Raw genomic sequence first — 24,251 nt, 5'->3', positions numbered from 1 at the left:
CGTGGGTCAAAATCAGTGTTGGATCTGTTGCCAAAAAAGCACGTCTTGGGCTCTGAGCAACCCAAATGAACCTGCCAGCAGCCCCCTGCCCGACTCCACGGCCAGGTCCCATAACGGCTGTTGATGTCGGGGAAGCGTTTTGCTGATGGAGGGCAAATCTGGGCTGTTGGGTGCGCAGAAACCAGCGTGTCTGCTGTCCTCCGCCCCCTCCGCAAAGCCAGTTTTGGTATGAAACGGCAGGGGTGGGGGCGTGGGATTCGAGCCTGCAGCCGGTCGTCGCTTGTGGGCGTACTGCCAGGAAGCGAGGCAGGGCTCTCCTGCCCGTGGGTGGAAAGCACGCGGGTACGTGGAAGTTGGGAGGGTGATGCTGTCCTCCCTGCCCCGCTCCACCACGGCTGGGGTGACCAGAGATGTTCGGGGGAGGCTGGGTGTGCTCTTACCATCCTGCCCTGTTTGCAGCCATTCGTCCCATCCGATGAGATGGGTTCAGCGGTGCTGGGGGCTGGTGGGGCCGAGGGGAGGAGGAGTGGAGACTTCTGGCGTCCTGTATTTTCCTCGCAAGCTGCTTTAGTGCAATGAAGCGTCATATGCATTTGGGCCATCTGCCTACAGGACTCCCTGTCGTGAAGGCAAGGCTGCAGGATGCTGAGAGGTGCAGGGGCTTCCCCCATCAGGTGCAGGGGAGCCCCCTCGCACAGGCCTGGGGGCTCGTCCTTCTGCCCACTTGGTGACTTGCCCAGAGAAATACAGTTGTGTCGTCGTCGTCCTCAGCTCACCCATCGCCTGTTCAGAGCAGCTGCCCTCCCTCCCCGCACCCGACGCTCTCCACTGGACATGTCTCCGTCCTTCCAGTCGCCATCCCTCTGATAGTGCCCAAGGGCCTGACCCCCGTCCTGACAGTCTTGCCCCGCACTGGGGGTCATTCTGAAGGTGATTTACTCCAGCAGCCCCCAGGGTGCAAAGGTTTTCGAACCCGAGCCATCATGTCGAACCCAGCGCTCCTGATCTTCAGCCAAGATGCTCTGGGGTCTTCCCCTCCTTTCTGCTTCATGGACGGGCTGGTCGCGGTCGCCTCGTCTTCCCTCCAGAGACCTGCCGTTCATAACATACCCGACCCAGGCTGAGCTCATGGGATGCCTGTCTCATACGCCTGGCAAGGTGTCCTGCTGTCCTAACAAGGCCACGAGTTGTGGTGCCATAGACCCTGCGGTTGTGAGCTTGCCACCCACGTGCTGGAAGGGAAGGAACTGACTCGCAGGTAGAGTCCAGTCCCCTGCGATTATGGGCATTTGTGCAATAAGCCATTGCTCCAGGCCATCCTTTCCATGGGTGTTCCTATTCGTGAAGCACTGAGGATAGGGGCATTTAACACAGGGCCCATCTCCCTCGACGGGACAGCTCCCTCCTGCCCAGCACAGTGGACAACGGCCGCGTGGCCGCAATGTGCTCCCCTGTACCGGGAAGCAGGGCGAGCGGGTCGATGGCATGGGTCAGCCCTCGGTGACCTCCCGCAGGCTCACTTCTCCCTGGAGGTCAGCGAGTTGAAAGCGTCCCCTTTGAAAGCGTTGTTGGCAGCGGTCTTGCAGCAAGGCTCGCTCGCAGCACGCGTGAGCTGGGCTGCCAGTAAGGACGCACCTCTCTGCAAGCGTTGGCAAAGGGTTTTAAAGGCAGGCAGGTCATGATTGGAATCATTAGTTTTAACGGGCATTAGACACCTGCGTAGTTTAACAGCCACAGTGAAGCAGACCTCCATTGCCACCCATGGCCGTTTCACGGGTACGTTGTGGGATGCCAGCACCGCACTCGGGGAATGGTGGCAGCTGGGGCCACCTCCCAATTCCCTTGCCCTCCAATGTCAGGTCCCACCTACCGAAAAACACCCCAGGCCCTAACTCTTCCTTTTCATAGATTCATAGATTCATAGATTAAGGGTCGGAAGGGACCTAGTAGATCTTCTAGCCCGACCCCCCGCCAGGGCGGGAGAACAACAAAAAACCCCAAAAAGAGAAACGGGACTCAAATGAGTCCAGCCAGGTAGGCATCCAGCCTCTTCTTAAAGACCCCCAGGGTAGGGGCCAGCACCACTTCCATTGGAAGTTGGTTCCAGCTCCTAGCCGCCCTAACCGTGAAGTAGTTTTAATCTCCACCATGCTGGGCTGGGGTGGGGTGGGGTGAGATGGCCATGTGGGTGTGAGGGATGATCCTTGAGTAACACGGCACAACTCCCAGGCACCAGGGAGTGTGCCGTTACTGTAATAATACCTGCACGTAGTGGGTGAGTCTATGGCCTCGGCCCAAAGCAGCCTTGTGGGTATAGGCGTCTGCACTGGGGCTCTTGGCTGGTATTAGGAAGTGTGTCAACTTTAAAGTGAATCGATCCAGTTGTAAAGTGCGTTTGTGACCCTTTTGTATATTCTCATGACCCACTTTTAGGTTGAGAAACACTGTGTTCAAGTCTTTGCGGTGCAGACCCGGCTGACATGCTCTGAGCCCTGTGTGGGGGTTTTTTTAAAGTTCGATGGCAACAGAGATGTGGTTTGTCATCATTTTTAAAATGGGGCAGGGCATGGGCTGTCTGTGCTGCGGGCACTGGGTGTACACGTCACGGCCACGTGGGTCACAGAAAAGCATGTCTCCAATCACATCTGCTCCTACCCCTCTCCATCCTCCATGACCCCTGGCTTGCACAAGCAGCTGACGGTCTCCCCAATCCAGCCAACGTTAGGGAACAAGTCTTGCCACATCATCCGCACCCCTTGGCAGGGACCCCATGTTGTCTCTTCGTTGCAGCCACGGCTTCCAGCTCTCCTGTGGTTGTCTGTAGATCAGGGCTGCGGTGGATGATGCCTGTTCGCACCTTCCAGCATAAGAACACCCTGTCCCCTGCCCGCCTGCCATCCCCGTCGAGTCAAACCGATTGACATCCACCCCAAGTGACTCATTGCCGAGATGGAAAGTCCTGGTCAGCACTTAGAAGTGAGTGAGGAGGGTGGGGACAATTTGCCGGGCTGGAAAAAGTGCTTGTGTAGGTGCAGTTATACCCCCGAAAGGTCCTTCTGCTGGTATGGACACTGGGATGTTGTATGGACTTCTGCCTGGTGCTGGAAGGGTTGGCTGGTGTTGCTAAAGGCCCAAGGAGATGAGCACTGTTGGTTAGGGAATGGGGGTCCTCCCATCAACCGTGGCAAATCTTTAATAGCGTTGCTCCCCCTATATCCACATGCAGCAGGGTGATGGTCTTGGTCCCCTCCTCCTCATCCCCAACCTCAGTTTCCTCTGCTGCAGTTGGAGGCCCTTGCTCCTAGTCCACAGACAACAGCCCGTCTCCATCCTGTCTATCGTCACTCTTCGGTTTTGAAGACTGTTATCAATCCTTCTTCAGTCTTCTCTTCACCAAACTAAAGCATTGTAGTTCCTCCAGCCTCTCCTCATGAGTCGATAGCAACTGGGGCAGTAATAAGCGGGCACCTTGTTTGGCCTGACCCCCAAGCTGCGGGAGCTAGAAAGCACCGTCCATCCTGCTTGAGCAAGAGGGCAGGTCCTACTGCCTGGGCCTGGGAGAAGGGCCCCGAGATGGATGCTGACAGGTAGGACCGGGCTTTTGAAATGAAAGGCTGAGTTGTGTTTAAAGCCACGAGGTCCTGGGCTTCATGCCTTGCAAGCCACTTTTTAGGGGGTGTCTTTTGCGGGGCACTCCCTGACCCCCACCCACCCTCACCAAGCTTGATGGTCTGTACTGGGGATCCCAGCATGACAGGGACAGCAGTCCTGAAGGGGAAGAAAGGAGTCCCAAAGCGGCACCACTTGCCTTTTGCCTGGCTCAGGCTGCCGGCCACAACCCCTGCGCACAGGCTGCAGTCGACCCGTGCCCCCTCCCCAGATGCCCGAGCAGCCGGTGCTCAGGCTACCAGCAGCCGTGGCACTGAGCTCCCCGGGGCACACTGAGCCAGCGCAGTGAACATGCTGCTTCACCCAGACAACCCCCAGGAGCAGCAGGCATGCACCCGCTCTCCGGCCTCAGCTCTCCCAGCTGCTCTCTGCCCAGTGCTGGGAAACAAGACGCCGGAGCCTGAATGTCAATATTGACACCGGAGGGGTGCCGGCTGGCTCGACTTGACTTATTTTGCTGTTGGCCTTGTTTGCAGGCCCTTTCCTTGGGTTCCCCTTGGGGATTTTCTCCTTGGGCTGTGACCTCTTTGTGCCTGCTGGTTTACAGGAGAGGGAAGGCTTGATGGCTCAAGGCCTTAGGAAGGAGCATGGTCCACCAGGAAGGCACTGGGCCCCTCTCCAAGCGCTTTCTTGTCCTCTTGATCGCTGTTTCCTACCTTGGCTCTCCAACAACACATCCGTAGACCCTTGCGATTGCTGGCAACAGCAAAGCTAGAACCCAGCTCCTGTCTCTCTCCTGCTGAACTAAGGGAAATCTCCGTGTGTTGCGAGGCTTGGCCTGCAATTAAAAAGTTACTGCATTTTTCCCTTTTCTGGGCTTTGCTGGTTGCTGCATGGGGCCAAGAGGGACTCCCCCCGCCTCCCTTCCACTGCACACATCAGAGTTTGGATAATTTTTTTTTTTTTAACCCTTCATCAGAGCCCAGACTGGGGATTTTGGCTGGGCTGTGCCAGTGCTCCTGCTGGGATGTAAAGCCAAAGGGGCCTTGCCCCTTTGCTCAGGGTCAGACCAATCGTCAGACTTGGGGGAGGCAGAAATTTTACACCCTGGTCGATTTGGTACAGACTGCAGAGGGTCTGCCTTTCTCAGTCGTGGGGGACGTGGGCTCTATCTGGGATCCCTTGAGCGTACATTAACAACCTTTTACAGCAGCAGGACGTATGCTGCCATGGTCCCCCTGCTTTACCTGTGGCAGGTTCGGGCGTGATGTGCAGTGTTGTGTCGGGGTCGATGGTAAGAGCCAAGAGAAGGGATTTGTTTGGGATGGTTTGCACAGGGCTGATCCTGCCTCGAGCAGGGGGTCGGCTTAGATGTGACCTCTGAAAGTCCCTACCTGCCCCACTTCTCTATGAGTCCCATATGCCCCAACTGGCAGAGGCTCAACCTTGGCCCCCCAATCCATCAAGGACTTGTAAAGAGTCACGAATTATGTGCACGGGAAATGGTGCTGATGGGGTTCACAGCTTTAAATACCAGCAAGTTCCTGCGGGCTCAGGTTAAAAAGTTTATTTCCTGTTTTAAATGAGTTTTTGCACTAAAAAGGAGGGATCAGCAGATATCTATGGGGCCAGTCCAAAATGGTGCATGGGGCCAGGGTAGCTCTGGGTTTGTGGATCTGAACCATGCTGGGCCCCTTAGAGAGGAAGCAGCTTTAAGGGCAAGCTAGGGCTGAGCTCACGGGGCACCGGCTGCTCCATGAGCACTTCGCCTGGTTTGATATGAGACTGCTTCTCCTCCTCCTAATGTGCCTTTATAAAAAGCCACTCAGTGGCTAAATGAAATGCCCTGCAGTGGTTAACAGGTCCATAAACAGCTTGTAACCCCTGTTCCCACTGTCTGTGACATGCTTTTAACGCCTCCTGAATCTTCTTTATTCTCCGGTTTTATAAATGCAAGGGAACCGCTGACAATATGAAGCGCAACCAGATCATTATTGGCCTGTCCTGGAAGTGGTTCGAAGCTGCCTGACCAAAGCCTGCGCCAGCCTAGATGTTGTTTGGGGAACAAATTGGTCCGTGGGTAGCACGTCTGGGGAGAGAAACCAGTGCGAGAGCCTCTCAACAAGATGGCTGGTCCCAGCACAGTGCATGAGTAGCTGTAGGAAGGGGGCAGCTGAAATACAAGTTTGTTCTCCATGTTCATCTGTGGCCCTCCCAAAGGTTAAAGTGCCTCTTCCCATCCCAGCAGGGGCTGGCTACAGGTTGGGGAGCGCTGCTCTGCAATTAGTCTTATCTCTGATGGGAGTCTGCATGCATCTCTTCTGGCTGGAGGGGAAATTTGATTTCTTTATTGCTGTGAAATGAACTCGCCTTGCTGTCGCTTTCTGTGGGGGGGAGCACCATTTCATTACTCGGCGATGGAGGGGATAGCAAAGAGAGGAGGGGTGTGAAGCTGTGCGATCGCCTCCATGGGAAAAGACAGTAGGGCTGGGCTGTCTTACGGCATCGACATCTGGGCCAAATGGACTTTCCCTATGCCCGAAGAAGGGCATTTGTGCCCGAAAGCTTGCAAAGAACAATTTTTCCAATTGTTTAATAAAAGATATCGCATCTACCCCAAGAATGTTGTCTGGGCTGAGCGGTGGCACTTTTGGCAGGGAGAAGCCTAGATGAGCTGCATTGCCTGGATCTGGTACAGCGATGGCTACTGAAGCCGGTGAGCATCCACGCACTGGTTTCCATCACACCAACCCAGGGTACAGTGTGACCGCCTGTCTGAGATCAATGAAAAGAGCTTGTCGAGGGCTTGAGCGATGGGCTGGGGGAAGAAGATTTAGTTCTTCATTCAGCAATGCTAATAGCTGGTGGCCGGCAAGGTTTTTTCATATGAATCGGAGGCCTGTCAGAGAACGCCCGACCTGGGTTGGATGCACCTGATGATGTCCGATCTGGGAAGCTCAGCAGCCCTGCAGCAGGACAGCCCTCGCATGGGAGGTGTTTTGAAGGGTCTCTCATGCACCGTACATACAAGCCAAAAAGACATGGGTGGACACTTGGTGAACGGCGGGTCCCAGCAACAGAATGGGTGGCCAGGTCTTCGTGGACGCCCATGGTCACTGCTGAGCTGATGGATGAAAATGAAAGTAGGTGGGAGCATAGGCATCTCTCCAGGCAAGGTCTGCGGTCTCCATACCCTGTGGAGCTCAGATGCAACGGCAGCCTTATCTGCAAGAGAGCTGAGGACCTGCCAGCTGGTGTGGACAAGAGGGACCATGCTACTGCCTTCCTCTTCTCCCAGCTCAGGCAGGGTTAGAAAATAGAGAGCTTTACGGATCGGGCCGTGAAGAAGGGAGAGATGACGAATGGCCCCTTTCCGGCCAGCATCCATGGGCTGCAGTGCATCCCGCTGCCCTTGGCCAAGAGGGAAAGCGAGGCCTGTATTGGGTGCTGCTTCTCTGCATGGTCCTTGAGCCAGGGTGGGATGATGTTTTGCACTTATCTGATCTCCCTCCCACCCCACCCCAGGCTGATTGCAAGCGGGAAGGGAAGGCATCCGGAGTCATACAATATTAACATGCTTCATGTTCCTGCCAAGCGTGGGAGCTGCCAAACAGGCTCGGCAGGCTGGCCGGGCTCCACGTTGAGGAACCAGGTGGTCACGTGCCACCCAGGGGTGGATGTGTCTGTTTGCCAGCCGGCAAGCTCAGGGCAGCACATGCCTGTTGCAGAGATGGTGGGGCAAGGGTCTGCTTTCCCCGCCGTCCTTGTACGATGTACGCTGCCTTGGACGTGTCCTTGTGTGTGCGGGCCGTGCACACTGGGGGCTGCAGGCTGGTTTCTGGGTTGCAGATGGCTGGAGGATGCTTCCGAGGGTGTGTTAGGCAAAGAGCTAAAACCACAGGCGTGACCCAAGTTGGGGCGAGTGGCGGTGCCTGTACATGCGTCGTCTCCGGCAGTTGCATGCTAGGTCGTGTGAAGCCAGCCCCGCCTCAGTGGAGGAAGCCGATGGGGCCAGAGCTGCGAGCACAGCTGGGGCCCTTGCTCCAAAATGGTGTTTCGGCTCTTGGATGGGGAGCGCACGGTAAGGCAGCCAGGCCGCGCGGTGTCTGCACCCTGGGGTCATCCCAGTGGGGCCCTGAAGTTTCAGAGGGGACAGCAGGGTGAGTCGTGGCCATGTGGTGTGGCCCCTCTAGCCGCAGTGGGACCGTCAGCACCCCAAATCAGCTTGGCTGCATTCAGTATGTCGTGAGATGGGCATTAGCAGCCCTAGGTTCAGGGCTGCTTCAGCCTAGTTGAGCATGGAGCTGTTGCAGCGGAGGGAGACGGGCAAGACGTGGTCTTTGCTTTGCCCTCGCATGGAGCTTTATGCGATGGGGCAGGGATATCCGGAGGTGAGTGAGCAGGTATTGTTTTGCTCCTTTCTCTCCCTGAAACTGAGGTACAGAGTCAGTGGCAGAACGAGGACTAAAACTTAGGACCTCCTGCCTGCCTGCCTCCCTTCCTGCCATGGCAGGAGGCTCCGCGGTGAGCACGGGCATCGTCTGACCTCGGCTGTGAGCTCAGTTTGGGCCCAGTGCTTGGGGCTCTCTCTCGGAGCAACGAGAGGCCAAAATGTGAATGAAACGTGTGTCCATCGCCCTCTGCCAGGCTGGGCTAGATCCGTGCTCAGCTCAACCTCTCCACCTGCTCCAAGCAAAGCCGCCGTGCAGTGCAGTGCATCTCAGAGAGGACCAGAGGCCAAACGGGGCCCATTCTTCTCAGACCCTCCTGGAGGACCCTGCCCTTCCCCAAGCTTCTTGGAAGCAAGAGCTGGAGGTGGCGGGTTCGAGATCCCATATGACGTGTGGGTTTTACACCTGCAGCTTGTTGTGTACAAGGCTGGTGATGCCCACCACAGCACCAGCTGGCTTGTTTCCACTCCTCACAATGGGCGGGATGATTCAAACCTCCTTCTGCCAAGGTTGCAACCTGTGGCTCGGCCTCCGGTCTAGACCCAGTTTTGCCTCTATATGGAATCTGCCTTGGGCCCCAAGACCCAGGAGATGACTGAATCACTGCTGTGCATGTCCCACGGTACATCGATACCCAGCCCAGTGAGGAACTCAGGCTAAAACAGAGCTGTCCCAGCACCAGCTGAGCAGCTGGCTACCTGGGCCTGTTTGTTTCCAGCGCTGTCGTGGCACTGCCCGTGCATCTGCTGGCTCTCAGCAGCCCAGTGGGATAGGGCCAGGGCTGGACCTCAGGTCTCCTAAGTCTCGGTCTGGTTCTCTGTGCACCATCTAACAGACTTGAGCTGCTTCTATCTTTAATTCAGGGTCTGGAAAATACAGCGGCACGGTCCTGCTCTGGGCTTCCCGTCCCCGTGTCTCGGCTGAGGGGTCTGTCCAAAGTCGCAGCCGTCTCATCGTCATTCTGGCAAACTTTGCTGTGTTTAATTAGCTGCAGGGGACAGGTCAGGTACCTGCATAGAAAGAAATGTCACCCAAATGCCGGCAGCCCCGCCGAACTGCCAATTGGTGCAGAAGCCAGGAGCCGAGCTCCTTTAGGTCTGGGAGCAGCATGGTGAGTCAGCTGTTCTCCGCCTGGCTCGTCTCCCTGATTGCATTTGAATACAGGTGTCTCCATGCTTCCAGAAAGCATGCACACTAATTGCTGCACCTGTAAAAGCAGTGGCTCTCGACAGTAATGGTAATCCTGGGGTGCCTGATGTGGGAAGCATTGGCTGCAGCTGCAAGCTCCTAACCAGCCTCTATGGTTCTGTCATTGTGGAGGTATCTGACAGGCTTAGGTCTTGAGTAGCTGCCTCCTGCATTCACAGCCTCCAGGCCCTGCACTGGAGGTGTATATTTGCTGGGGAGTTAGCTCTGTCCATTAACTGAGTGTCAGCCTCAACACACCATCCTCTCACCTGAATTTGGGGCTTTCAGCCCAGGCTCCTTGGCCTGGATAGGATGCTAGCGAGAGCCTAGATTTTGTCAATTCAAGCTGGAAAATAAATGATTCATTTGTTCTCCTGCTGGCGATTTCCTACAACTCCCTGCAACATGTCCAAAATGAAAGATATGTTCTGCATTTCACTGGGAGACCATCACAGAGCCGCTCTGCTCATGGTGGCACACAGCACCGCAGGGCCCCTTGAAATCCCAGCAATATCCCTGAGCAGCGCAGCTCAAGCAAGGGTGCAGTCATTCGGGTAGGGGCTTACGTCTATTCATCGTGCACCACGCAGCATTCGTTAAATAGATTAAAAACTGGCTGATGGGGGACAGTGTAATGGTAAAGGGGGCAGAGGGGGGAAGCAGGTGGATTGGCTAATGGGGTGCCATTCCTAGCCCTCAGACATTGGGCATGTTTCTAAGTCAGTGACATGGAGGAAAGCAAAATTTGAATGATTAAAATGTGAAGATGGGGTAAATGGCCAAAATGAAAAATTTGGGTCACTGCCAAGGGGCAGTCTGCATCACAGGGAAGCTGGCAAAGCCGACGTGTTTCTATCTAGGGGTGCAACTTTCCATCTGGGGGGGAAGGGTATTGGCTTATGTGGTGGGGGACTCTACCCTTGGAAGCAATGAGTGGGGTCCATAGTGTTTGCTCCCCCATGGCACAAAGGTGCAGCCCTTGGATGTATTAATGGAAATATGGAGTAGGGAGGTTATATTGTCTGCTGTATTTGGCTCAGGTGCACCCAATCTTGCCTTTCTGCCATCCATGGGCCAAGAAGACTGCTCCAGAAATTGGAAGGGCTTGACTGATATTTCACTGACTGCTGTTTGTTTGTAGTATAGTAGGGTCTAAGAGCCTTCATCACAGGTTGGCTCCCCATAGTGCTAGGTGCTGTACAAACAAAGATCAAAATGTGCCTGCCCCAAGTACAAGATAAAGGACACCAGGCAATGACAGACAGAAAGGAATGCAAGGAAAGGAGGTAGGATGGGCCTTGTCACAGTGGTATCCTAAGAGATAGAGAAAGGATTGGGGGAAATGCAGGGGTGATCAGGAGCTCTGTGTTGAGATGCGTTTAAACTCGAGGTGGTGGCTGGATGTGCACGAGGGAATGTCAGAGACAAGCCCGGGTTTTGCTTTGGATGGAAGAAGTGGGATCTGAGCAGAGTGTTAGGTCTCCGAGCTGTCTGACATGCAGCAGGAGTTGAATTCGTAGGAAGGAATTGAAGAACAGATCCCGGCAGGGACAGTGAGGGGCACTAAGTGAGTTTGAAGATGAAGGGGTGATGGGGAGGGAGTTGGAGAAGCCAGCAGGGTCCAGGTAGGTTTGTGGAGATGGAAGAGGCCTCGGGCATGTTTGTCCCGTGTGCGTCTGCTGGAGAGGGTGTGCAAGGGCCAGGGAGAGCTGACGAGAGGGTACAGGAAGGCATAACCACAGATATAAGGGCGATCAAGTGATAAAGCCAGTGGGGAGGTGGAAGAGGGGTAGAGGATAATGTTCTACCCACCTCTCAGGGATGGGATGGAGCTTAAATTGAACATGTCAGGGAAACATTTCCTATCCTCCATAACCGCACAGTGCTAATCATGTTAAGCAGCAAGCGTCATGCTAGCCCCACCGCAACCGGGATCAAGCTGCTGTTTGTTGCATGGTTTTCCCAGGGGCATTCCCCACCAGCGCCACGAGACTCTCCTCTGACTTGCAGCTACTGACAAAAGTGCGCTCACTGCCTGCCAACATGCCTTTTCACCCCTTTTAGGACTTTCTCTTTAGCTCCCCGCCTCGTGCGTTGCATTTTGGATATATTCCCCATCTTTAGGCCTTTGCCATAAAACCGTTGCTTGTCTCTTCTGTTTGTCAGGAGGAGCCCACGCACCTCTGGTGGGAGTGGAGTCGTGGGGCAGGGCTGCACCATGTCCCCCTGGGCTGGGGTGTCCAGCCTGCTCACTCCTGTTCTGGCCCACCGAGCATCACGTCACATAGCCACTCCACCAAGGCTGCCCAGTCCTCACATACAGGAGAAGGATAGTGGAGCTGAAAGGTGCTCTTTGATTTTGGTTGATCTTCTGGCCGCAAGTGAGCATCATTAAAGGACAAAGTCTTGGTAGTGGCTAAGTCTCTCCCTTTGTCCCTCTCTCTCTTTTTCTATTTTTTTCTGTTTTATTTTTTAGCATCTATAGCCACATCTCATGCTTTGGGGCATGCATCAGTTGCTGCAGAAATTAAACGGGCGTTGGGTCAGCATTGCATGGGTAGCCAGGCACCTTATGGGATTATTCCCACTGGCGACAGGTCACAGGTGTCTGTGAGACTGGCTCATAGCCGGTGTGGCAGTACCGTAATGCCTGGTAGCACCACATTAGTGCAGGCGGGATGAGGGCCCTCTGTTCCTGCACTTAGACTCAGTCCCATGAGACAGCTTCTCAACAAGTCTCAATCCACCTGCTCCCCTTTTGTACCGATGCTGGGCTCTCCTGCGTCTCTGACCGTGCAGTTGTCCCTAGCGCAGGAAGCAGGTGGTTTCAGAAAAAATACCCGCTGCGAGGTGCAAGCAGTCTCTTGCAAGCTGTGACCTGGCCGAGCTGGGGATGGGTTTAACCACATTTGCCTAACTTCCTGGGGAGAGGGACATTGCAAAACCCTTGCTGCAGAGGGCAAAAGCAGCCGGGGGCCTCTGCGAGTTTCCTTCTGTCCCTTTGCTGGACCGTGGCTGTCGGGATGAAGGACTGGAAAGAGCCTTTTGGGTTATGGAGTCTAGACCTCGGAATTTGCAGGCACCCCGTCGTCCAGGAGGGTCCCCAAAAACACCCCCACACAGCGTGGCCACAAAGCACTGCACAGATCAAAGCTGCAATGTGCCTGAGGAGGAGAGACAAGGGCATCACCAGCAGCTTGGCCATCACAGTGCTAAGAGCTGTGCTAGGATTGTCGAGCATCTTTGACCTAGGAAGCAGGCCATGTGAAAACCGCAGAGGTCCTGGCCAGTCTGGTGCAGGGGCAATTCCTTCCTGACCCCAGCTTTGGCATTTGGGGTGATGCTGAGTGCGTAAGCAGTCGTTTCTCTCTTTTCTCCCAGCTGGCTCTGAGTTTGTGGGCCTTGAGCTCGGAGGTGGCACCGTCTCTGCCGTTAACACAGTGCTGCCAGGAAAGCAACATAGCCTGCTTTCCAGAGGGGCTACACATCCCATATAACGTCATGATTGAAGAAGTATTGAAGAGATGAGTTCAGGGAGCAGTTGGCCAAAGGAGTTGGGTCCGTATCTAATGCAGATATGAATTGCCTGTGGGTTTGGTATCTCCAGGAAGGCACAATCTGCTTTCCCGTGCTGCTGCTTCCTTCCTTTTCCTGCCTCTCTGATGTGTGAGCTTGCACCATCCTGGATTCCTCTACGCTCCTCTACACCCAGTGGGCCACACGTGGATGCAAGGCCCTGGTGCAGGAGTTCTGGATCGCTACACATGTCCGAGCCCTCAGGCAAGTGGACCGTCAATGGCCCTTACAGAAAAAAGGAACCTGGCCAGATTTGTCTTCTAACCCTCGTGTTATAGAACGGAGTAGGGAATTGTCCCCCCGCTGCCAACGCCAGGAGGACGAGCCTGATCCATCCTTTTGTCGGGTTTGAGAATAAATTCTGCAGCTCCTTCTTGCCTTCATCCCAGCCAACTCGTGTAAGTCTCACAGTCCCGGGCTCTGATTTTGGCCTGCGGGTTCCACCCCCTGTCTTGGGAGGCTGCAAACTTTCCCACCCACATTCTTGCTCCTGAATTTCTGGTGCAGTGTGGTCCACATGCATTAGACAGTGTTTCTCAACCAGTGAGATGCAAAGGTCGTGTAGGTGGGACTTTAAATGTCCTTAAAAATGTCTATTAATGATTAATATAATACTAAAATGCACGCAAACGTAAAAACTCACTTCTTGGAGAAAGTGGGGTTTTGTTTTTATCATGGTGGGGCCTAGGATTTGGTGGGACGTACGGTGCTAAAGGTTGAGAACAGGTGCATTAGAAAATGAGGGTTGAAGGCACCTCAGGAGGTCACATCTAGTCCAACCCCCTGCTCCAAGCAGGACCAGCGCCAACTACATTGCCCTGGCCAAGGCTAGCTGGGTCTTAAACACCAGGTTGAATGCTTGATGCCAGCTGCAAACTGGCTCTGGGTCATCCTCAGTAGGTTTTGGGGCCTGTTTTTGTCTCTCTGCCTGCAGGGTGGCTTGACCTTAGGCCTATACAGGTTTGTCCAAAGCGTCTTTCCGTGGCTGGCAGGTGGGTTGTTGAGGGCAGAGGAGAGAAGAGCCACGGCAGGGCTGGGGGAGTCTCCAGCACGGAAAGTGCAGCAGAGGTGGCAGCAGGTGCATTGACGCGGCGTTTGGCAGGGGAAGCTTGCGGCGAGAGTTTTCCCGTGGCAGCGTGGGCTGCAGCTCCGGCAGGAGGTTCCCCAGCTGGCCCGGGGTTCAGCGCCGGAGCAGCAGGGGGCACTGCAGGTCAGAAGCCCAGTGCCGTGGCCGGGGTGGCTGCAAGCCACGGGCCAGGGGTTTGCTGGGACGTATCAGGGGATCTTGCGTCTCATCTCCGATGGGGTCTCACTCTTCCCTGGAACAGCCCCAGGCAGGTGACCTTGCCCTCGGGGACTCGTGGCTGAAGAGGAGGGAGCCGCAAGCCGTGACCTGCTTAGCTTCACCTCCTGGACGGGCCCTGCAGGCTGGGCAGGTGGCCCCGGTGCTGGGCTGGGGTCAGAAGGGAGCTGTCCTGCAGGGCACGCAGCCTGTGCCCTCCCCCCCACGATCGCTCTGGCCCTGCAGGAGGAAATGTCGTTGATGCTTATAATGACTTGGCATTTCCTGATGCTCTTTGCACAACTTTCTCGCTCACTTTTAAAGCCGCTCTCTTGTTTGGCTGCTCTTGGCGCTCACGGTAACTCCCCCTACCCCCCACCCCTTCCCGGAGTGGGCTGTGACCATCGCCGCAGCCCCAAGCGCTGCCTGCATGGGCTCCTGTGGTGGGCAGCTGGCTTCGGACTGCGCCGGTGATGGAGCTGCCAAAGGCTGGGACGCCGTTGCCGGCCATTCCCTGTGAGCAGGTAACGATGGCAAAGAGCCCACGGGCAGTGGCAGGTGGCAGCACTCCCCAGCGTGCCGTGATGGGGGTTGTCACCGCAGGCAGGCTTGGCGGGGGTGGTGGGGGGAGCCAATGCTCTAGGAAGCGAGACCTGCTTTCTTTGCATGTTGTGAAGACAAGCTGATGAGGAAATGGAGCCCTGCTCCTCTCTGCAGCAGCGGGAGGGTGGTCGCGTGCATCAGGAGAGCTGCTGGAAGCCCCTTCCCTGTTTTTACTCCCTTTGGATCCAAGCCAGACAGGTACTGGGCACTTCCCCTACCGCGGTGAGCATGCAGGGGTGCTCTGCCCCGGCCAGATTGGGTGCCGTGAAGCATCGGACCTTGCTGCGGAGGGCTGATTCATATAGCGCCTTCCTGACCGCGCTTTAGCAGGCTTGTGCAACACACACATCCCACGGAGAGTGGAGGGGAAGGCATGTTGCTTGGGGAGACCCGTTAGAGCTTTCTCATCCTGATGTGTCTCTGCTTGGGTCAAGCAGCATGTGTAAGGGAAGAGGCACCTCTGGGGTAGACAGGGTGTCATGGTAAGCATGTTGGATCCCACTAGTGGGATGGGAGGCACTTTGAGCAGGGTTTCTAGCTGGTGGAGATTTCACCAGCGGTCCAAAGGCCAAGCAGGGGCTGTAGAAACCCCTTCCTCCCCTTTGTGGAGAGCTTCACGCAGGTGGCACCGTTGAACAGGGAAAGCTGCCTGTGTTGTAGGGAGCGTAACCTCCTGGATGAGACTTTGTGGCATCTTCAGGCTGGACCAGAGAGGCTCCTGGGAGTATCTCTGCTGGGCTCTTCCAAAAGGGAGGGAAGAAGTGACTTGACATCATCTCCACCTCCATCTTAAAACCCATCCCATAACCAGGAGGAATCAGTTTGTGTTCTCATTCCACTTCCTTGGCAAACCCTACCCAAGCTGGATGGGTCAAAGCCTTGGAGAGTGTTGTGCTACTCTCCATCTACCAGGTGGGCAAGAGAAAGAGAGAAGCGAATAGGAAGGACCTGCTTCCTAGCTTGCCTGGTCTGCATGGGTTTATTTCCTTGCATTGGCCCCTATCACAGGCCAGGCTGCCTGGAGCAGCCCTCCCACCTGCCTCCTGCAAGCTCCACCTTCTTCCGTCTGTCTGAGCCTTATCTGTCCATCTGCAGTGGAGCTGTGGTGAGCTGCCCAGGAGAGTGTGCAGCTCTCCATCCCGAGACATGCAGTGCCTCGGAAATCTCGGCTTTAGCACAGGATGGAGGCACCCGTGGGTTGTGTCCATGGCCTGGTGCAAGCAGATGGGTTTGGAGGAAGTGGCTGCATCCAGTTTCCTGCAATATGGTCACTGGCAGCAGTGATGCCATAAGCTCAGCCCATCACTCTTGCTTGACCTGCTCCTAGCTGCTGTCCCGTCATGGATGTGTCCCCCACACAGCCCCCCAGTAGGTTAACAGGCAGCGGTCACAGAGGAAGTTCTTGGCCCAGGCTCAGGTTGAATCTGCTCCTGCCCCTGTGCTGACAAAAGCTGGTCTAACTTAGCAGAAGCTTGTGCTTTTCATTTTAGTGAGCCCTGATTCAAGCTGGGGGAGACATTGGGGGTGGGATTGCCATGGGGCCTCTGGGAGAGAAGGGCTGTGGGACCTTCAGGGTCAGGCTGGTGCTGCATTTGGTGCCAAGAAGGAATTTACCCCATGGTCGGATTGGGATGGGCTGCAGAGGGTTTTGTCTGCCTCTCTAGCAGGCCCTTTTTGGGTCTCTTTTTCCTTGGATCCCTTGAGTGCGTGTAACAAAGTACTTCCTGCTCCTGTGGTGGCGGGATGTTGACCGTGCCTGCATCTCCCTGCTTTACTGGTGGCTTGTGAAAGGGTGCTTTTGATGTTTGGGGGGTTGCTCTTGAATTTGCAAGAATAAATGTGACAGTCGGGCATCTGGGCTGGTTTCACATAGGGATGATCCTGTCTCGAGCAGGGGGTAACTCGAAAGTTTGCGGTATGCATCTGCAGTTACAAGCTCCTATTTTGGCACAACAGACTGGGCTGCTGGGCAGATGCAAGACAAGAACAAACGTTAATAGCAGTCGAGGCCCATCAAGCCTTTCTCTCTGCTGTCATCCCCTTTCTTGTCTCAACCACCTGTCATCAGCCTCCCTGGCTCTTCGGTTCAGTGTCTCTATTCCCAGCTAATGACTTGGGTGTTTGAAAAGCTTCACGATCTTTGTACAAGCACCTTCTTGGAAGATGAGCTGCTTGGCCCCTGCAATCCAGGAGTCATCGTGACCGGCCTGGCAGGCCAGAGAAACTCACCCAGTAATTCCTGTGTTGAATTGACTGGTTTGTGTTGGACTGCAAATGAGGAGGAAGGTGGGGGGTGGAACAGATGATCTGCCGTAGGCACGAGGGTCTCCACCAAAAACCCATGCCCTTTCTCTCCTGACAGCACTTGGGTGGGTGGGGCAGGTGTTTCGTGGTTCCAGCTAGGAGCGGTTTATTTTTCTTATGCTTTCAATATAATATCTTGCTATAAACGAGACAAGCGTGTTATGTTCCCATCTCTCCGTGTTTACCCACAAACACTGCTGGCTGCATCAGCCCCCTGGCATCTGCTGGGAGACGGTCACCAAGATAAAAGCACAAGGCCCTCCTTGCCTCTTGCAGCCAGTGTTGGTTTTATTGGTTTGCAATCACAGCTCTTGTCTTTCACATGGTCAACTGGTCTCTTCGGGGTTCATAAGTGTAGCCCGCAGGGGTCTGCACTGGATTCTCTTTGGGGTGTTTGCATAGTTTTTTCACACCAGTTTCTCCCTTTGGAAAAGGGGTAGGAGGAGGACTCTCCTTAGTTTGACGCTCTTCTTCTGAGCAACTTTAGGCATTCCTACTATGCAGCAGTGTGTACCTATATGGAAATCATCAAAGAGTCATGCTGGTAGGGCCTTGAGGAGGTCTTTTCATCCAGCCCCCTGCACATGGAAGGATCACCCCTATCCAAACCAAGCAGGTTTGTTTGACTTGTGCTTAAGCATTTCCACTGATGAAGATGCTGCGGGCTCTCTAGGGTTTAACCAGCCTCAGAGTGAGAACGTCCATCCTAGTGTCCAACCCAGATTCCCCTTGCTGCCATTTCGGCCCATTACACAATGCTGAGCGGAGCATAGATAAGGTGCACCAAGTGCCCCAAAGGGCTCACGATGAAAGGTAAGCCCAACACGCAGAAAAAGGGCGTGGATCTGGGCCTGCATCGTGCCTGAGATGTCTGTGCTGCTAGACTGGGAAGGATTACAGAGAGCATCATGCTGCATCTTGGATGCAGAGGATAAAGTCCCTTTCAGCAGGTGCACGGGCAGCAAGGTCTTAATATCACGACTGCCCAGGTTGCACATCTCTGCCTGAGCTGCAGGCCAGGCCTAGGAGGCCTCTGCTTTGGGGTTGGGTCACCCATTGGTATGCGACTGAGCTGAAGGAACAGGAAACTTTTGTCAGGGTTATGGGGGCAAATCCTTTGTTCACTTTTCATTGCAAGGCAGGGAGGTCTCAATTGCAAGCCCCCTGACATGTCCCTCTTCTTCTTGGCTTGGGGTTTTTAGGGGCCCAGGGAGGTTTAGGAGGAGTTGTCAGGGGGGCTATACAGCTCAGATGGGAAGCTGGAAATACTGGCTGCTCTGCAGCTGAGATGCTCCAGGAGGAGCTGAAGGAGTAGTGACGCTGCTCAGGTGAGGCTCTGGGCAACATCAGGATTTCAGGATGGGGCATGGGAGGGGTCTGCTCTGGTCTGAAATGCCCGAGCCCATCTCTGCAGTAGTGCCAGACTCAAGGGTGCGACAATTTCCAGTGCCCATGCTCATCCCGTTGAGCATCCCAGCACGTTCGGTGTGGGCAGGTTGCAGGGAAGTACAGCTGCAGGGTGCCCCTCGCTGGGCTCCTGAAGGGCTGTCCGTGGGGTGAGGCTGACCCCAAGTCATCCCCCCTTCAGGTCACAGTGCTGGACTCTTGGAAAAGCTTCTCAGCAGGGGGACAAGCTAGTTACTGCACTCTTGAATTTGAACTGCACCTGTGTAGCTGGCTTTTAATTTCCCAGGTGGCACAGTGGGGCTTTCTCATTCATTTCTTTCTCTCTCTCTTGTACACAAGTGTGGTCACATCCAAATGGACAAAGCTTGAGCCTAGATTTCAAGGAGCAGGAATCCCTAGAGCCTGGTGTGCGTCTCAGCCAAGATTGCAAAGCTTGTATCTGCAAACCTGCTTCTAGTCCCCCCACCACCGTGTCTGAGGGTGTGCGGGTGTGAGAGTCTGGTCGGGCAGTGGCCCAGCCTGGGCATGTGCGTTTGGTTCTGTTTGTCTCCTGACTGCTCACAATGCCCTTGCTTTGTCTTTCAGAAAGACTTGACCTACCTGCAGCAGTGGCTGGAGGCATTTGTCATGAACTTTGAGAAGATCATCACTGTGCAATCTCTGGAGCCAAGAAGGTGAGTGCATCCACTCCCCACCCACACATGTAAGCATTGTGGGGCGAGGAGAGGGGGGATGCCCCATGGGTTCCCTATCTACAGCTGGAGGTCAGATGGTCTCTGTGGTGAGTGAGTTCGAACCGCCAGAATTTCACTTCTCTCCCTGAAAGCTTTGCAGATTGCTATCTAATATTTTTCTTTAAAACAATGCAAACCGATGCTTGGGTGGAAATGCCAGAATAACAAACCTCCCTGGAGACTGATGCTTTCTGTACATCCACCGCTAATGAGCTCCAGGGGCTGTCAAGTGGAGCCAAATACACCCAGACTAGAAATAAGTCGTGCCGTTTTCCCAGCGAGCGTATTTGACCACTGGAGCAGCTCACCAAGCCAAGTCTATAAATACCTGGGGGCTCACCCAGAAGATACAGGCTCAATGCAGGCCCAACTGGGTGAGATTAGCTTCCCTGGCTTGTGTTGTTTCAATAGCAAACTAGGTCATTGCAATCTTCCCTTCTGATCTGAGCAAATAACCCGTAAACAGGAGCAGCACGGGCTGGGTGGTACAAAACTCCCCCGTGGTGTCCTCTCCAGTGCGTTTCACCTTTGTTCTGAAGTGACCGCTGCCTTGCTGAGCAGAGTCCAGCCTCTGTGGCCTGGTCAGTCATTAGGGGAAGGATGGGATGATATAAGTGGGCTGGGGTAACATACGGTGGCTAGGGTGATATAGGTGGGGTTGAGCAGGGGATTGGACTAGATGACCTCTCCTGAAGTCCCTTTCAAACCTCATTCTCTATGATTCTGTGAGGTCCATTAGTGCCATTTGTGTTTTGTGTCTGTGATGTGGCACCTTTCCTTCGAGGATGTAAAATGAGTCTCCACCACGCTCCTTTTCCAAGGGTCCCTGAGCAGTAGCGGCAAGGACATCAGCATTGGCTTCCTGGGACTAGATCAAACTCAGCCTCTGGGCAGTGCCTGGCTTGCTTCCTGGTTAATGGTCCCAGGAGCCGGTCGCGTGTCCCGTGGTCAGTTCGAATTGGATGAGGAGGTGGGGGTGTTGCTTGTTGCTCCTGCCTAGCATCATGGCTTTTGGGGGTTCATGATGATTTTGTGTGCGTGTGTGTGGCCATTGTGTGCGTGTAGTGCTTATGAGTGGGGAGCCTTGTGCCCCATGGGGAACTAGAGTAATTGATCTAATAACAAATAGGCCCTTGATAATTGGCCTGTCCTTTGTGGGGGCAAGGGGGTTAACTAGCTCAGTTACCCCAGTGCTCCTTCCATGTCTCTGTACGAGACTCCTGGGAATGGATATTCTCCCTCAACAGCTCCACCAGGAGGGTATTGGGAAGCTCTTGGCCATGGAGCAATTTGGAGGTCTGCACCCATGGAGGCAGGTTGGCAACTTGCACTGGTTTTCTTCCATCCATCCCTGCCAGGAGAAGCCTTCACTCTCCTGAGCCAGGAGGCTGGGGATATCACTGCAGACCTGAGGAGGAGTCTCAGTGCTGCAGCACTGCCTCGATGCAGATCCTTTTGCATGAGGCGGCACCTTCCCCGTTAGTCACTAGTGAACAGTGGTTCATGGCCTCCATGCTCTGCAAGGCCTCTTGTGATTCAGGTCCATGGAGGAGAGGGCTTCTCCAGGGCCAGCAGACCATGACCAAGCCACATCTGTGCCAGGAGATAGGCAGGCTGAGGGCAGCTGGCCAGGAAGCCATTGCAACATGAGGTCCTTGTTGCTCCACTCCTCTCGGAGTGGACATAAGCTCAGTGGCTGGCTCTTTCCATGGTAGGACTGGGGAGAGGATGGTAGATGTGAAGCAGGCAGCTGCTTGCTATCAAAGCTTCTCTTCCCCCTGCTTCTAACCTCCGCTGCCCAGTGCACCTCACTCCTGACCTGCCTTCCCCATACCTCTGCCATCTCACCTCGTTCCAGATCTGCAACCCCTTTCAAACAATCCAGCCCTGGACACCCTCCTCTATCAATGCCCCATGCTCCCACCTGCTCTTCCAGTGCTGAGCTCCCCACTCGGTCTGTGCTCATGTTCATTCAGGTATGACTGGATCAGAAGTGGCAGCCAGGGAGCTTCATGCTGGCACAGCAGAGCACAGTCTGGATGGCTCAGAGCTGGACTGGATTTAGCAAGCCCCCTCGCTGGCCCAGTGGTGTTCAATGCCAGTGTGCCCTGCTGCAGGTTACCCTAGAAGCTGCTGGAGAGGCTCACCACCTCTTACATGCATTATGTAATATTGCACAAGTTTCTCTGAAACCTGCAATCCTATTGCGCTAGAGTCGTGGAGTGCAAGGACCATCAGCGTCGGGGCGGACCGGGTCCTATGTGTTGGCACCGAGGAGGAGGCTGAGTGGTTCATCCACTGAGCTCTGTGTATGTGCCACCAGCTCTTCCTGGGTTGCTCTCACCGTGGCACTCTGCTTTAACTCAGCTGTGGTTGTTTTATCTCCCACAGCAGACCAAGTCCTGACTCTCCTGCACATGTCTCATTCCTGTGGCAGGGCTATGATGGCTGAAAGCAGGAAAGGCTTTTGGTCCCTTGCTGGACAGAACCTCCTGTAGGCTGGGAGGAGGCTTCCCCTTCCAGTCGTTGGGCAGTAACATAGCCCCAAACTTCATCCATCTTTTACGGAGGCTGGTCAGACCGGGTAGGGTTGGCCTGTCAGAGGAGTCGTCTCACGCTCTTGTTCCTCGCCCAGGGCTCAGGTCATCAGGCCACAAATGGGAATGGGCTTCTTTCCAACAGGAGCCAGGTCACTGGAGATGTTGGTAGGGAATAGGGCAAGATATGCTTCCTTTGCCTTTGCCCAGTCTCCAGCCAGGGGCTGCAAGACTTCAAGAGGTCAGCGGTCCATCGCTTTGATGCTTCCTAGGGAGTCTTAAGCGACCTCCCTGCTATTGAGAGCCTGTCCCAGAGGGTTGGCCATGGAAGCCAACAGGCTGACTGGGGTTGAAGCTCACAGCCAGTTAAAGGGATGTTATCTGCTGGCTGGGAGGCCTTCCTGACCCTAGCAGGTGGTTAGTTGATGCCTAGAAGCATGCAGCTTGATCAACATGACTGACTCTTATTCTAGCAGGAGTGAACCGCAGATTCCTCCCCACAAGCTTTAGTCTTCCTTTGCTGGGGGAGGCTGAATCTCAGATCTCCCAGCCTTTGTTTGCACGGGAACATTTCAGGTCATGCCACCGGTGTTGCTCTGTTCCTCTGGGCCTGCGGTTAGCACAGGCGCAGCAGCGATTTCCACACCGCTGGGGGAACATTGCAGCACCTGGCAGAGACGTTGCAATCTGTCCTCGCATCTTCCCCACCTGCAGTGTGGCTTCCTGCCTGCTCTCCGCCCCCCTCGCGAGTGAGCGAGCAAGCAAGGGGATGGGAGGGCTTGCTGGGTGTTTGTGTGTCCCCATTCACTGCAAGGTAAGTGACAGTAGCAGAGAACTCTCCATCGAGACACACGGGCCACTTTTTTACACGGCAGGGGGAGGATGGGGAGACGAGCTCAGTTCTAAGTTTCCATCTGTAAATTGCAGGGGAGATGGTGCATTCAGCTGTGGGAGGCTTTGCGTGCCCTGAGGATCTCCCTCAGACCTGCAGCCATGCCCATCCTGGGGCCTATGATGATGACCACAGGCTGCAGCCACTTGAGCAAGTCGTGCTGAAAGGGGAGGCGCCGGCTGCATTTCAATCCATGTCCTAGGCCACCTCCCATGCCAGGCGGAGGAGACTCCTGGGTGAAAATGTCACCTGCTGCCGCCGAAGCTCAGCTGGCCAAACTCGCAGACTCCCCAGGTCTCTCCATCGTGGCTATGCCCTTAAAGCGCTGAGGTTGTATGCTCCTTCTACAGAGCCAGCATGGAGGGGCTTTTGAGGCTTCCCGGGACAACGTCCAGCCAGCCGGCAGTTCCCGTTCCCCTGCATGTCCCACCTGGACCAGGGCTTGGAGGACCATGTCTGTTCCTTTCCCTTGGACCCTGTGGCCTCAGGCTTTGCAATGCAAAGCTATGAATGCTGCCTCAGTGCTGACTTATTCAGTCTCCCCCGATACCCCCCAGCAGACGGCAGGCCTGTGCAGAGCAAAGACTTGTGACCTTTCAGCCAGAGAATGAGTCTCCTTATTCATTCCCCAGGGCTTGCAGTACAGTAGAGGCAGCACCCTCCCCTCTTCATGCATCTTTCCCCCTCCTCATACATATGAAGAGTGAGGGGAGCTTGCAGCTGGTTGCTCTGACTCATCTGCCTGTGCTTGGTATTGGTTCCTGTTCTGTTTTCCTGTGGGCAACCCAGCTCCCCAGCCAGCATTAACGGTTCCTTCCTTCATCCCCTAGACCTCAGCTCCATAACACTGACCTCCCTGCTTGTCCCCAGGGGCAAAGGCAGAGAATCTGTCTGGTAGTCCCACAGCCTCTTCTTGTTTTGGGGAGACAGGCCCCAGCAGGGCAGGAAGACTACCAGAAGACCTTGATTCCCATGACTGTTGCAGTATGGCAGATGCCTTTTGGGAAAGATGGAAGGCTTGAGTCTGGGAGCAGGATGGTTCCTGCCTCTCCAGCCTATTGGTTCAGGCTCTCAGCAGATTCAGGCAGGCACAGCAGCTCCCTAGACTCTGCAGGGAACTAGCAGACCTCCTGTGTCTAAAAAGAAAGGCAGACAAAGGATGGAGGACGGCATCCACCTCCAAGAAGGAATACTCTGCACTGGTCCAGACCTTCAGGGAGCAAACCAGGAAAGCCAAGGCTGCAACTGAATTCCAGCTAGCTACAAGTATCAAGGACAATAAAAAGTCTTTTTTTTAGATATGTGGGGAGCTGGAGGAAAAGCAAGGGAAACATTGGACCCCTGCTGAACCAGATGGGACAACTGGCAACTGATGCCCAGGAAAAAGCCAACTTACTAAATGAGTACTTTGCATTGGTCTTTCACCAGTCCCATGGGACGCCCCTACCCATTATGGGACAGGGAGGCCTGGGTGAGGGAGGTCCCTTACCCCCCATCAATGCTGACCTTGTGAAGGAACACCTTGACAGGCTGGATACCTTCAAGTCAGCCAGCCCTGGTGGTTTAAATCCCAAGGTACTCAAGGAGCTGGCGAGCATTGTAGCCCAGCCCCTGGCACAGGTCTTTGAGAGCTCCTGGCACTCTGGTGTAGTGCCCGAAGACTGGAAG

At 54.9% G+C, this 24,251-nt stretch overlaps 1 protein-coding gene across 3 annotated transcripts in view; it reads left to right on the top strand.

Moving 5' to 3' along the window:
- Nucleotides 1–18,930: 18,930 nt before the first annotated feature.
- NBEAL2 (neurobeachin like 2) overlaps nucleotides 18,931–24,251 on the top strand; it is a 102,029-nt gene continuing 96,708 nt past the window's right edge. For all 3 annotated transcript variants that reach the window (XM_019508026.1, XM_019508027.1, XM_019508024.1), the window contains exon 1: nucleotides 18,931–19,094. In XM_019508026.1, coding sequence (XP_019363571.1) covers nucleotides 18,946–19,094 — 149 coding nt within the window. In that variant the 5' untranslated portion in view covers nucleotides 18,931–18,945. The remainder of the gene's footprint in view (nucleotides 19,095–24,251) is intronic.

Source organism: Gavialis gangeticus, unplaced genomic scaffold, assembly GCF_001723915.1.
Source record: "Gavialis gangeticus isolate Ggan-Ray unplaced genomic scaffold, GavGan_comp1, whole genome shotgun sequence".
Lineage (NCBI taxonomy): Eukaryota > Metazoa > Chordata > Crocodylia > Gavialidae > Gavialis > Gavialis gangeticus.
This window is presented reverse-complemented; position numbering and strand designations above follow the sequence as displayed.